The sequence below is a fragment of the Syngnathus acus genome, chromosome 17 (genome assembly GCF_901709675.1).
Source record: "Syngnathus acus chromosome 17, fSynAcu1.2, whole genome shotgun sequence".
NCBI lineage: Eukaryota > Metazoa > Chordata > Actinopteri > Syngnathiformes > Syngnathidae > Syngnathus > Syngnathus acus.
In genome coordinates, this window is record NC_051102.1 from 4,697,125 (window position 1) to 4,710,035 (window position 12,911).

General features: G+C 47.2%; 1 protein-coding gene across 6 annotated transcripts in view; it reads left to right on the forward strand.

Annotated features, from left to right (window-relative positions):
• Positions 1-12,389, forward strand: part of cadm3 (cell adhesion molecule 3) — a 46,402-nt gene extending 34,013 nt beyond the window's left edge. The window contains exons 5-13 of one of the 6 annotated variants that reach the window (XM_037276121.1): positions 777-913; positions 3,833-4,007; positions 4,585-4,675; positions 6,479-6,651; positions 6,909-7,364; positions 7,612-7,632; positions 8,878-9,003; positions 9,104-9,255; positions 9,296-12,389. In XM_037276121.1, the coding sequence (XP_037132016.1) occupies positions 777-913; positions 3,833-4,007; positions 4,585-4,675; positions 6,479-6,651; positions 6,909-7,364; positions 7,612-7,632; positions 8,878-9,003; positions 9,104-9,222 (1,298 nt within the window). In that variant the 3' untranslated portion in view covers positions 9,223-9,255; positions 9,296-12,389. Of the gene's footprint in view, positions 1-776; positions 915-3,832; positions 4,008-4,584; positions 4,676-6,478; positions 6,652-6,908; positions 7,365-7,611; positions 7,633-8,877; positions 9,004-9,103 lie in introns of all 6 variants that reach the window. The other 5 variants (XM_037276122.1, XM_037276124.1, XM_037276123.1 and 2 more) reach the window with 5 other exon arrangements.
• Positions 12,390-12,911: the final 522 nt, after the last annotated feature.

The window sequence follows — 12,911 nt, forward strand, 5'->3', positions numbered from 1 at the left end:
CTTTTCTATTTGACCATATTAACATGAAAAAGGCAAAGAGGCGGAATATTTGTCCTTTTTTCTTGGGACCGCGTTCTACTATCACCTTGCACCTCGGCTGACATTTGGGCCACTCCCACGAGCTGATGCTTTTAATTAACTTTGGTGCACCGAGTGACAAAAATAAACATTTTGTCCAAGAGGGGCGGGACAGCCTCAACTACCAAACAAAACTCAACCAAAAAGAAACATTTTGACGCAAAAGCCACAATGTGAGCGTTTAATTTGCTGTTTTGCGTGTGGCTAATTACCCCTTTATTTCCTGGAGAATTACGGCACAGCATCCCTTTAAAGGCACACACGCTCAAAGAAAACAAAACAAAAAAGAAGGAAATATGGCTACAATTAGTTGACAGCCAAATAGAGCACCTCACAAATCCATTCTTGAAAGATGTGCATGCGTGCAAAGATGATTAGCCCACAATCCAATCAATAAAACGCCAGCGTACTTTATGGCTTGTGTCGGAGAAGCGTCAAACACACACACATGCTAACCTTTACTTACTGTTGCTTTGGGAGCAACGCTGCGGTTACGCAGTGGCACATCCGTCACTCCAACAATGTTTTAATAGCCGATATTTTCTTCCATCTGTATTAGGACAAAGATGCACGTCAGTTACTACAATGGAAAGTCGCCTTTGGCTAGCTTTCAAGTAGCATGTTTAGCACGTGACACGCCCGCTGTCGTTTGTTAGTCAAGTTTATTTGTATAGTCAGTGTGTTTTTGTTGCTGCCAGGCGTCCCCGATAAGCCGCACATCTCCGGCTTGGAGAATCCCGTGCAAGAGGGCGGCACGCTCATCCTGACCTGCACCAGCACGGGCAGCAAGCCCCCTGCCAGGCTACGATGGTTCCGCGGCGACCTAGAGGTTCAAGGTGTGTCAGTCACATAGAGTTAGTTGTGCTTGCTTTGGGGATAAGCGTCCCGATCCGGCCGCGACGATGTCGGGATGAAAAGATGACGGGGCGAGGTCAGTACACCCCCCTCCCCTTCCTCTCCGGGGTTCGTGACTGATAAACGGCGGGAAATAGGCAGCGAGGAGACGTCAGCGGAAGACAAATGAAGTGATTCTTTTTCCCTGTCGTCTTATATTCCGACAAATTGCAGCCGCGTGACTTTTGACCCGCCTCGCCACAAGGGACGCACGGGCAAAACTGCTATAGGCCCCTCACATTTATTATTTTATTTTAATTATTTGGGTAGGGGGGGTTCAAGCCCACGTGTGCATGCCTGCTCCATGACAGAAGGGCAGCGTGTGTCTGTGTGTTTGTGTGTGCATGTGTGAAGACAGTGTGACACAGCGTGTGTGTGTGTGTCTTGATGAGAGAATGACAGCATGTTGTGTTTGCGTGCGTCTGTGTGTGCGTTAGCAATGTGTGAAGTGTGTGCGCGCGCGTGTGTGTGAAAGCAAAGACTGCACGCCTGTTGCGGATGAGGGGGAATTAAAGGCACCACAGAAGAAGGCGAGGCAAGGTGGCTTTGCAGCTGACTAGATGTGAGGTGGCAGGGAGGAGGCGGGTGACGGTGTCGGATGAAGCGAAAAGGGGAGGGGTGGCTTCGGGTTTTGAAGAAGAGGCGACCGGAGAGCGCAACGGGAGAAGAGTTAGCGAGAGGCTGGGAAAGGCTGATGAAATTGAGACAGAAATCAGGAAAGCGGATTTAGATAGCGAGATGGATGTGTGTGAGGAGAAGAAGTGGTGTCGACTGAGAAGAATGAAAGAGCTGCTAGGGCTGTGTTAGCTGAACGGCGTGAGAGCGCCGTGGTGGAGCACTTGGTGACATCCGAACAGCCACACTTGAGGACAAAATGGCGGAATTATCCCACCCGAGTTCTAGCAAAAAGTTGACTTGGACACAAGTGTCGCATTCTGTTGTCACAAAAATGTCTCACATGGGCAGATCTAAATTTTGCAAAAAAGTGGACAAATGATCTTCAAAATGTTGCTAGTGTATTAGAAAAATTTGACATCTCTCTTATCTTGATCTTTGGCTGCATTTGCAATGATGTCTAAATGAAAGCATCAAAGTGGAAAACGTGTGATTCCCTCCAAAAATGTTGCACCGCAGCCGTTTTCAAGTCAATATTCTCTCCACTTCTTTTTACACGCTTCACATCCTGCTGCGCTTTGGCAAATCAAAACATTTTCTCCTCTCAAAAAGAAAGGTACCTTTGGTTTCGGGAGATCCGCAGCTTGCGTAGCGCTCGCCACAAAATATATTAGGCGTGATCTTTACCCGAGGTCAGAAAAAAAGACTTTTGTCTTTTCTGTTACGCAAACCACAAAGTGGAAGAAAAAAAAACCGTTTTGTGTTGGCCGCTGCCAACATCCATGCGCTGACCTCCATCGCCGCCTGAGATCTCCTCTGGAATATATAATTATTATTAACAATAAAATGTTTTCAGACATTCAAGGCCGTTCATTAATGAATCCATTTTTTATGGCAGCAGAGTAGAAATAAACAGCTGCGGTTTTTTTTTTTCCCTCCCTTCCGCGCTAATCTCTCTAACGTGATCAATTCAGATGATCAAACGTAATCCCCAATGGATTGTTCTTTGTTTGTAGCGGCGCTTGCCAACTACTACGCTCGAAAAGCAGCCAAGGCGGCGACCCCCAACTTTAACGTCGACGTTTGTGGTGGCAAACCTCGCCATCAAACATCAAAGGCGAGGAAAAGCCCCCGCACCTCACTTGGCACCAACGTCACATTTATTAGAGTCACAAAAAGAATGAAACAAAACACTTGACGGTTTGAAGGGGGTATTTTCCAAAAGTCCTCTGAGACTTTTTCCCAAGCCAGAGTAGGAAAAATATTTTCTCTTTGGAACGGCTGCCGAGGACGGAGGTAAGCTATTACGCTTACGTTATTGATGTTGGCCGGCCAAGCGAGTATTTATATCACTTTACCGCTGAACAGTAATTTCAGTTGTTCTCGTCACTTTATGGACACTGGTGGCAGAAATGTGAAAAACACCTTGCGAGGCAATTTGGATTAGCGCTAACAAAAAGCAGCACAGACAATAATGAGATTGTCCCCGTCCAGTCGCATTTTCACAATAAATTCACAAACTTCTAAGCAGGTCATTCCATTAACAAATGATATCCTAAAGTATTTTCTTGCTCTCGGCACCTTGCCCCCTCGCCGTATGATTTTTCATGTCAGCAATTTTCCTGCGGGGGATCTCCACATTGAGAAGCCGATTGATTTTCAATAAGGCGGCGTCCGAGTTACTCGCCCGCCATTTTAATCCCGCTTCGGCTCCGGACAAAACACGCCTCGCCGTCCTTGCTAATTATTTGGCGAGGAATCGTTGGCCGTATCTCCGTGATCAATAAAGTCATTGCTAATGAACAAAACATTTCCAATCGATGGGATGTGACAAGCGCCTACGCCGGGAGTTTAATTGAAAGCGAAGTCCACTTCACCCCGGGCGCCGACATTTAGTCATGCCGTTAATTGTTAGTTGGCGCACCTGCGCTTTGTACCAGCCGACCTCATGGTTTTTTTGTTTGTTTTTTTTACCTTTTTCGCTCGTATTTGTTTGCCGAAGGCAGGGGGCCAATGTGGCATTGTTGGGTGAGCGCTATATGCGGCGTGTCGTGATGGATTGGGGAACAAAACACCGGGGGGGCACGTGGCGTCGCTGCGCACCAAACACATTTTTCATTTAATGGGAACAAATAGGCGTCGCCGTTGTGCCGCAGCGGCAGGCGCAAAAACTAGAACATTCTAATTAGATGATGGCTCGAGAGGCTCTATTTTATATTTTGATTTGTCTGGCCTTTTGCCTACCGCAGGGCGGCCGGACGTGGTGGAGTCGGTCCCGGACGAGCCCACGTACAACGTGAGCAGCGAGCTGACGCTGGAGGTGAGCCGCGCCGACGACAACCAAGTGGTCACCTGCGCCGTGGACCACCCCTCGCTCACCCCTGGGGACAAGAGGAGCGACCAGGTGCTCCAGGTCTTGTGTAAGTCACCCGATGGCCGCCAGATAGTTTGAAACAGAACGACTGCTCAAAGGTCAAATCAGCTTAAGCAGAGCGGCTCGATGATGAGTTCTGTTCCTTTTGAAAACGATGACTCAAATCAAAGTCAAAATCCGTGCACCAAATAATGACTTGAGTAACAGTAAATAAGTACTGGGTGAAAAAACTGCTATAAATCGGCTTTACTGAGAAGAAGAAAATTAGGAGCTGACGCTGTCCGTTTTTTTAAGCTCATTCGCAAGTCAAGTACAGATAACCTTAGAAAAGACGCTGCTGCTGGGTGAAGCTGTAAGAGGAACCTTTTGGTTAGGGAGTAGCTAAGAGGGGTGCGCACATTCAGGTGGCGGCGCTGCCATCGTGTGGCCCACCCAGGTACTGCCTTTTTGTGTGTAAGGCAGGGGAGGGGAGAATTATGTCATCGTGGGGGGGGTTAGCAGTTGCCAGTCCATGGCGATGTGCTAGAGTGCGTATCTCCCTGTGTCCTGGGTGTGCCTGCACCCATTTCACTCTTGTGTTGCATAACGTGTAGCATAACGTGCGTGTGTGTTGTCATTTACAGATTCCCCGAATGTTGAGATAGCGCCCGAGAGCGATCTGCCTCGCGAGGGGGAGAAGTTTCATCTCGAGTGTTTGGGCAATAGCAACCCTGAGTAAGACAGCATCAACGTGCATACACACACACACACACACACACACTCGTGAGTTATAAATGTTTCAAAACTCCCATCTCGACACTAAATGCGGCAAGCTCGTAGTCACATTCACCTCTCAGCGAACGCGAGCTAGCTTGAGCGTTGACTTGAGTCACTTGTCATTGCCTAAACAATGACACAAAGATTGCATGAGCCGTCCCGTCCCGAGCGAGGTGTGTGGAGTCAAAACATGTAAACACAAGACCACCAGTGCACTCATTACATCTATTACCTCATGTCACTTGCTTCGAAAATATTAATCGGCCGCCTGGGGCAGATAAAGGCAACATCGACACAACGTATCGCAAAACTCACACAAACACACGCACACACATGAGCCCAATCGCTCTCTCTATCTCTCTTTGTGGCCTTTCTGAATTATAGATGAAGCTTCCCGCCACCAGCATTCATCGATCCAGTCCCTCCCCCCTCCCGCCTCACCTGCCGCCAATTTGCGCCTTTCCACTTCTTGTCACCTTGCCCACCTCCCCCTTTGCACACACCCCTTACGTCCTTCCCTATAATGATCTCCACTGGCGCCTTTTCCATCATAGCACATACAACCGGACTCCCTCCTGTCACTTTGATTGACAGAAAATAACAGGGGTGGGTTTATTGGCGTGGTGGATGGGTCCTGAAATACTATAGCTGGATTTACCCAAGGTACAGAGAGCTGGGCTAAGATATTCTTTTAGGTAGGCAGGTGAACCCACTTGTATTGCTTGAGGGAGATTGGTCATTTAGCAGGCCGGGTCAATCGCTCGCTAGGTCATCGTTTAGGGTTAGCGAGGGAGGGAGATTAGATTCTAGCTTTGAAACTATTCATCATTCTTCAGATACTCTCAAACAGAAATAAAAACAAAAGTGATGATAACGGTAGTTAGCCGTCGTAAAAATATAATTAACAGTCGTGTGAACGTTAATAATCCCAGAGAAGAACGAGTGAAGAGGGTCTCCTGCCGGCAGTAAAAGGCGATGGGCTCCCCGTCCCCCGTTTACCGCCTCGCGGTGACAGATCGTCCGCAATTAAGCAAACAATTAAGTCGGCATTTAGCGTCTGTAGCTAAGTGGCTGTTATGAAACATTACGCTCAAAAGTCAATGTGCGTTTTACGGTCCCGCGAGCGGCCCGCTAATCGCTCGGAGATGCTGTCGGCGCCTGCCTGCCTGCCTGCCGCCAAAAAAAAAGAAACGAAGCGGCCATCCGGGTCACCATCGGCTGATTGTTGCACTTTTCAAAGGCGATTGTTGCACAGTAAGGGAAAGCAAGCAATCTTGCGATGAGAACAAATGTTGCATTTTTTTTAGCTTTCATGTCACACGACGGGGCGGGACGTGGCGGGCTAAATTGAAAGTGAGTTCACGTGTGTGTGGATAGCAGATGAAAATAATCCCAGTACTTTGCTGTACAGTTTGTACACGCAACAGTTTTTTTCTATGGGGGTGGGGGGCACTTTTTTCGTTCTTTTGGCGTCCCGGCTAGCCGTCATTGTAATTACCAACAAGCGGTGTCAGGATGGCCTCATTTGCATAATTGTCTTTCTTTTTTTTTTTTTTTAATCAAGAAGCGCGGCCGCTATCGCTCTCATCGCCCGATGGATTTTTCGCTAGCGTTGGAAACGCCGATCTTTGTTCTTCTTCATCCTGCCTTTCATCCTCCCGTTGAACGGCTGTCCGCTCTTCTCAGCGTCTTGTCGCCGGCTTGCTTTTGATTTCATTTTTACTCTCCTTTTAACACCCCCCTCTCCCCCTCCTCTTCCAGGCCATCGTCCTACATTTGGGAGAAGAAGGACGGCGAGCTCCCCCCGCTGGCCAAAGCCGAGGGCAACTTGCTGCGCTTCGAGGCGCTCAACAAGTCAGACAACGGCGTGTACCTTTGCTTCGCCGACAACGGCATTGGGAGCAGTGTGGGCGAGTATGTGCTGTTGGTGCAAGGTAAGCCAAATTTCACCAATTTGACCAAGTGGCTTTTTAGTGAGCGTCGCGCAGCAGGAATGTTTTTGGGGAGAAGTCCTGGATTGTCTTGTTTTTCCCCATCTATTTTTGGTCTTCTAATTTTGTTTAATTTGTTTCCTCTGATCCAACCGCGTTGCCTTGGCTTGACTTCCGCTTTTGCCTCGCGCTTGGCTCCCCTTTGTCTCCCGTTTTGTTTTGTGCGGTGCGCCACCTTTTCTACAACTGTCCCGCAGAAGATCCCAGCGAGTCCACAAGCGCTCCCCCAACCCCCACATTTTCCTCCCTGGTGACCGACGCCACTTCCTCACCCCCCGAGCTCTCCTCCACGGGGTCCCCGTCTGAATCGCCGCCCACCACAAATGTGGCTAGCGCCGCCACCACGGCGCTTTCCACTGACCTTTACCCCGACTTGAGCGACTCCTCGGCAACGCTTGCGCCTTCCTCCCCTTCCTCCACAAATGTGGCTAGCGCCGCCACTACGGCGGTTTCCACTGACCTTTACCCCTTGAGCGACTCCTCGGCAACGCTTGCGCCTTCCTCACCTTCCTCCACAAATGTGGCTAGCGCCGCCACTACCGTCCTTTCCAATGACCTTTTCCCCGACTTGACTGACTCCTCGGCAACGCTTCTGCCTTCCTCCCTCACTCCCTCAGTTGTTTCCGACGAGCCGAACGGACGTGGCACCCCCACAGGTAAAAATAATAATCATTATTCGTCAACAAGTGAGAGGCCCCTGCCCACCGGGGCAGGCAAACAAATACGCTGTTGTTCAACTTGGAGACAAGTACTTGATGTGCATGTCGGGATTTCACTGCTTTTTTTTTTCTTTCTTTCTTTCTTTGTCCCCCCTTCCCACTGCATCCACCCGGCGATAACACAAAACCTCTACACACACACTCACTCACTAAACAATCATCCCCGGTTTCCTCATCCACCAAGATGGCGCTGAAAACATCGCAGGTACAACATGCGGCTGTTTGTCGCCTTCGTGTGGGCCGGCTGGGTGCTTGTACACGAGTCTCACAATCTGATGAGTTGTAGCAAGAGATACTTGCGGATGGCTCCGTTTGCATGTGAGGAAGGATGCCAGGGACGTCTGGAGTTAGGTGCGTTGCTTTAGAGGCAGCCAGCTACTTAGCTAGGCAGGCAGGCATGTCGTAGCCATTTGGATACGGTAGGAATATGTATATAATATGTAGGTTATTGAATTGGATCGGGAAGTAGATAAGTACCAGTGCCACTGGGACAGTAACTAGCGGGGACGTCAGTTTGCCTTGGCTAGAGTACGGCTGCTAGGTAGCTGGTTGTTCACTTTTTTTTCTGCACTACTGCCACCTGCAGGATAGGAGTGGAAGGAAGGCAAGCAAGCAGTCGTCTCATTATTACCGCTCTTGTATCGAGCTCATTCGATTGTGCGCTCCTGTGGCCCTTGAGTTGATGTTGTTCCGTCCTTGCTTTTCCCCCTTTTTGCTTGTGTCTATTCTGTCTGTCTGTCTGTCTGTCTGTCTGTCTGTCTGTCTGTCTGTCTGTCTGTAGTCGTGTGTTTCTGCTACCACACACACTCATGCAGAGTCAGGAATGAATGTTTCATGGCGACAGACGTGTGTGTATGCGACACACGTTCCAGCAACACAGCAGCCTTTGAGTGCTACTGCTCAATTACACTGTGTCCGCTGCGTGTCCGCTGCGTACACGCTGCGTGTGCGCTGCGTGCGTTTGTGGGTTTGTGTGCCTTCACTGACAAATGGGATTAACGACCTCTATTGGTAGTCTTGCCTCGTCAGCGCACCCCCACCCCGTTTGGTGCACACGTGTGTGTGGGTGAGTGTGTCCCATCCTGATCTGTGGTGAAAAGTAGCCCAAGTAAAAATACTCATTCAGTGGCAGCCTTTTTCAGAACGAGCACCCGAAATAATAGTCACTGCAGCAGTTTGTGGTCCCGCCACTGCTAGATTGATTTACATTTGATGTATGGCTCGTTTCTAATTGTGTTCTTTGCTTCTCTTCTGCTTCTTGACCCCCTTTGACCTCTTTCGGCCTCCTTTCCTTTTCCATCATCCATCCATCCGTCCGTCCATCCATCATCTATCCTTACTTGGCCCACCTCCTCAAAACAATCCCTCCTCATATTTGACACCTGCTCTCCTGAACTCATCCTCATCTCCCCCCGCCCCGCCCCTTTTCCTCCTCCTCTGGCCTGCTCAGACCCTACGGCCATGTCGACGTCATCGAGCGTGGACCACGCGGTGATCGGCGGCGTGGTGGCCGTCATCGTTTTCATCCTGCTGTGCCTCCTCATCGTCTTCGGGAGATACCTCATCAGACACAAAGGTCTGGCCCCATCATACAAACGCACGCACCAGTTGGGCTCCTCACGAAAAAAGAAATTGTGTATGAAGCCCTCCTCTTTTTTTTCCAATTTTTTCCATAGGAACGTATTTGACCCACGAGGCCAAAGGCTCGGACGACGCCCCCGACGCCGACACGGCCATCATCAACGCCGAGGGCGGAAACTCCGGAGCCGAGGACAAGAAGGAGTACTTCATCTAGGGAGGAAGAGGACAGGAAAAGAAAGGAGTGGAGGAAGGAAGGAAGGAAGGAAGGAAGGAAGGAAGGAAGGAAGGAAGGAAGGAAGGAAAGCAGAAGGCGCAGGAAAGAACAATCTTCCATTTTGTTTTCACCACTCTCAGTTGGTCGAGGGAGGGGCGAAGTTGGGGGTGAGGACTTTGTCTGCATCGATACAGGGACGTAAGATTTGCACTGACACGCACGCACGCACGCGCACACACGACAACTCACTAACACCTTCTTGTTACGTTTCCATGCTTTTCTAACTAACTCCAAAATTGTAACTTACATTCCTTCCCGAGTTGCTTCCGACATGAACCCGGCCGGCCTGCACCCACTCCAAGGACATCCTCCCCCATCCTCCCCCAAAAAATGGTACGAGCCGCTGCCATGCACCAGCCCCGAGGCCTCTCCATCTACACTACACACCTATACATATAAATATATATATATATACATATATATTAAAATATAAGCATTCTTTTTACTGGGCGGAACCGTGTCGGGCATGTGCGCCTGTAAATAGAAAAGGGGGGGGACTTGTCGCTCTTGTCGCTCATGCATCTCACTTCCTCAAATACTCTTATTGCGTGCAGAGTATCTGAAAAAATACGAAATAAATGTCATAATACGAAAAGTACCAACAATGGTGTTGCAATGTAAACTAACTTCGACTGCAAATATTTGTATCGGTTATGTTTTTATATTGTTGTTTTTTATTTGATTTATTTTTTAGTTGAACGATAGAACTAACCAAAACCACTCAAACTAATCCACAGAGTCCAAAGCTGCTCACGCAAAAGCAGACGGGCACGCCTCGTGTAACACATTCCTTTCTTGACACTTTCGAACCGTGCACAATACAATAAAAAACCACGAGAAATCATTCAAAGAGTAAAAAACAAAAGTTCATGATATGTTTGGCCACAACATCGTTATCAATGGATGCAAGCGCTCCTCCTGCTAGTTGATCTTGCACCGTAGGAATGGACTGAAAAAATCCACCGACTTAGGCTGGACTGGACTTTTGGGCACCCCTGTTTTAGGCTCATTGGTACATTCCGGTTCCCGTAACGTAGTGTCACGTTGGCTGGGGAAAGCCAAGGTAATCTTGCTAAGAGGCTGTTGGTGCTGCGCCAACGCAAAGTCACAAAGTCAGCCAACAACTTCCATGTCCTCGTCTTCGCGCTCGTCCATTTCTTTTCATTCTTTAATCACTCAGCCCGGGGCCGGGCCGGGCAGGGCTGCGTCCTGATCCCTTTTGGCCCCTCCCAATACTGCCCTCACCTTCCATATACGTGATGTGCTGCTTTTGTGGTGGGCTGCCCTCCCTCCCTCCTCCCCGAATTTATAGCATGTATGATTGTATGCTTGGAGCGGATGCATTTGGTCTGGAAAAATGAGTGTAAAAATCTCCATCAGGTGTTGCATAGGAAGTCTTCACGGAGAGAGAAGCTGGTATCGCTGCAAAGTGTCCTAATACTTTTGTCCAGAATCCACATGTTCTTTCATGTGGTGTCCCAATTCTTTTGTCGTACTTCCTGTAGGTATTTGGTGAAAAAAATGGTCTCCGCTGCCCCAACCAAAATCACATTTCTCCCTTTCCACTTCCAGTAGGTGTTCTAATACTTTGTATGTTTACCATTTTTTGTTCTGGAATGTTCAGGGAATCTTCTTTGTAATCCAGTAAGCCCCGCTGCCAATCAAAACCAGCTTATTTTTGTGTGGTTTTTGTTCTCCGTATGAACATGGGCTGCTAATTGAGATGGATGTTGATGTTGAATGCAACGCTTCCTCCCTGTGTTCTGTGTGAAAGACCCTGCCTGTCAAAGACGGCTTTTTTTTATTGTGCATTTGCTGTTCTCTGTACAAAACCGCTAATTTCCTGTCCTTGGAGGGCAATGTTACTGTGTGAAATGTATATTGGGGGTAAAATGGATGTGTGAAATCACACAGTTGCCCTGGACTTTCACACAAAACACAGCAAAGATCCTCATGTTTGCTGCTTTTGTGTGATATTGACCAATATACGCTGTTAATTTCCCAATTTACTGCAAAAACGGACTTATTTTTTTTTATCCCTTTGTTTGCTGTTTTCCGTATGAAAGGTGACAACAGAAACTGCAAATTCCCTAACTGCCTGTCGATACTGTTTTGTTGTTGTTTAGCTGGTTTGTGTGTGAAAAGCACCCAAACGCAGCACTAATTTTCCGTCAACACATCAATTACGTCTTTTCCCCCCCACTTGATTGTATGAAAGGTTCCCAGAGGGACTGCTGATTTTTTTTCTCTATTTGTTTTCTGCGACCGACTGATTTGATGTAAAAACCCCTCATTCATTTTTCATTCCATTTTCGTTCTGCCTGCAATTTTGTCTCATGGAAAGTCCTGCGTGAAAGGGGCTAGCGACCGTATGGTAGTATAGCTTGCGTCCTACCATATGCTCAGCTAACCGCTACAACAAAGGCATATAAAGTAAAATGTCAGGCGATTTGTAGCAATTCTAGCGGAACCCAACACTTGTTTTGTTTTGTCCTCTGCTGCTGGCGTCTGCACACCAGAGGGGGCGCTGTTGTCAAACACCCGAGATGAAACGCCAAGAAGAAGAATTAGCTGCGTCGTGCTACCAAAAAGTGTTGTTTTGTAAAAACATTTTTAAAATAATCTGCAAAAAACCCAGCGGACCTATATTTGCCTGTAATCAGTCGTCCTGTCCTTCGTCTTAGCTAATGTGCTAGCATGTAGCTTGCATGAGAACCAGTGAGGTGGTGTGTAGTGTAGTGCGCGCGGGACAAAATGTCCGCCGTCCTCTGGTCTGCAGACGCTATTCCAAAATGTTTTTTTTATTATTATTATTATTATTAAATTATGTCATCTCTTTTTCTTTTGTTTGATTTATTTTTTTAGATGTTTAGATGCTCCTAAAACTGTACTGTAGATTTGTTTTTTTGTATATAGTATTTCATATCACAACATTTATGTTAATTGGTTGAATGATGATGTCACCAAGCCGCATGCTGTGGTTGGCTCCTATGTTCAAATTGTACTTATTTTGATTTTCTCCTTTAGTTATTTTTTGTTTGTTTGTTTGTTTGTTAAAAATACAGTTTTGGGTTGTTGACTACAATAAAGATGCAATTGGGTTAATTATACTCATCTTGGTCCTGCATTTTTGTACACCCCCCCCCCCCCCGAATCGTGCTTTTAAATATACCACAGAAATGGCACTGCCGGTTTTAAAGTGTTCATTTCTCTGAAGTCAATATTAAATTTGTGCTTTTTTTGTGTATTTTAATTAAAAAAGAGAGGGTTTAAAAAAGTTAAAGGCTCATTAATTTGTAAATATGCCACAAAAATGCCTTTTTGTGTTTACTATTTTGCACAAGCTTTCAACCGTGGCAAATGTGCTCCAAAATGTCATAGTGCAGTTCACAATGAGGCCAGCAGAGGGAGGTACAATCCAATGTAAATTCCTACGTGCGCTATTGACCATAAACCGTTGATTTTTTTTCTCAAAATTATTGCATTTTTCTTTTTCTTGAATTTCATGCCCGGTAGCATGACGTCATATTGTCATTTTATTTTAATTTACATTTGTGAATTTCATTTTACTTTACTCATTTTTATTTTTTATTATTAAATTTATTTTTGGCTATTTTTATTTGCGTGCC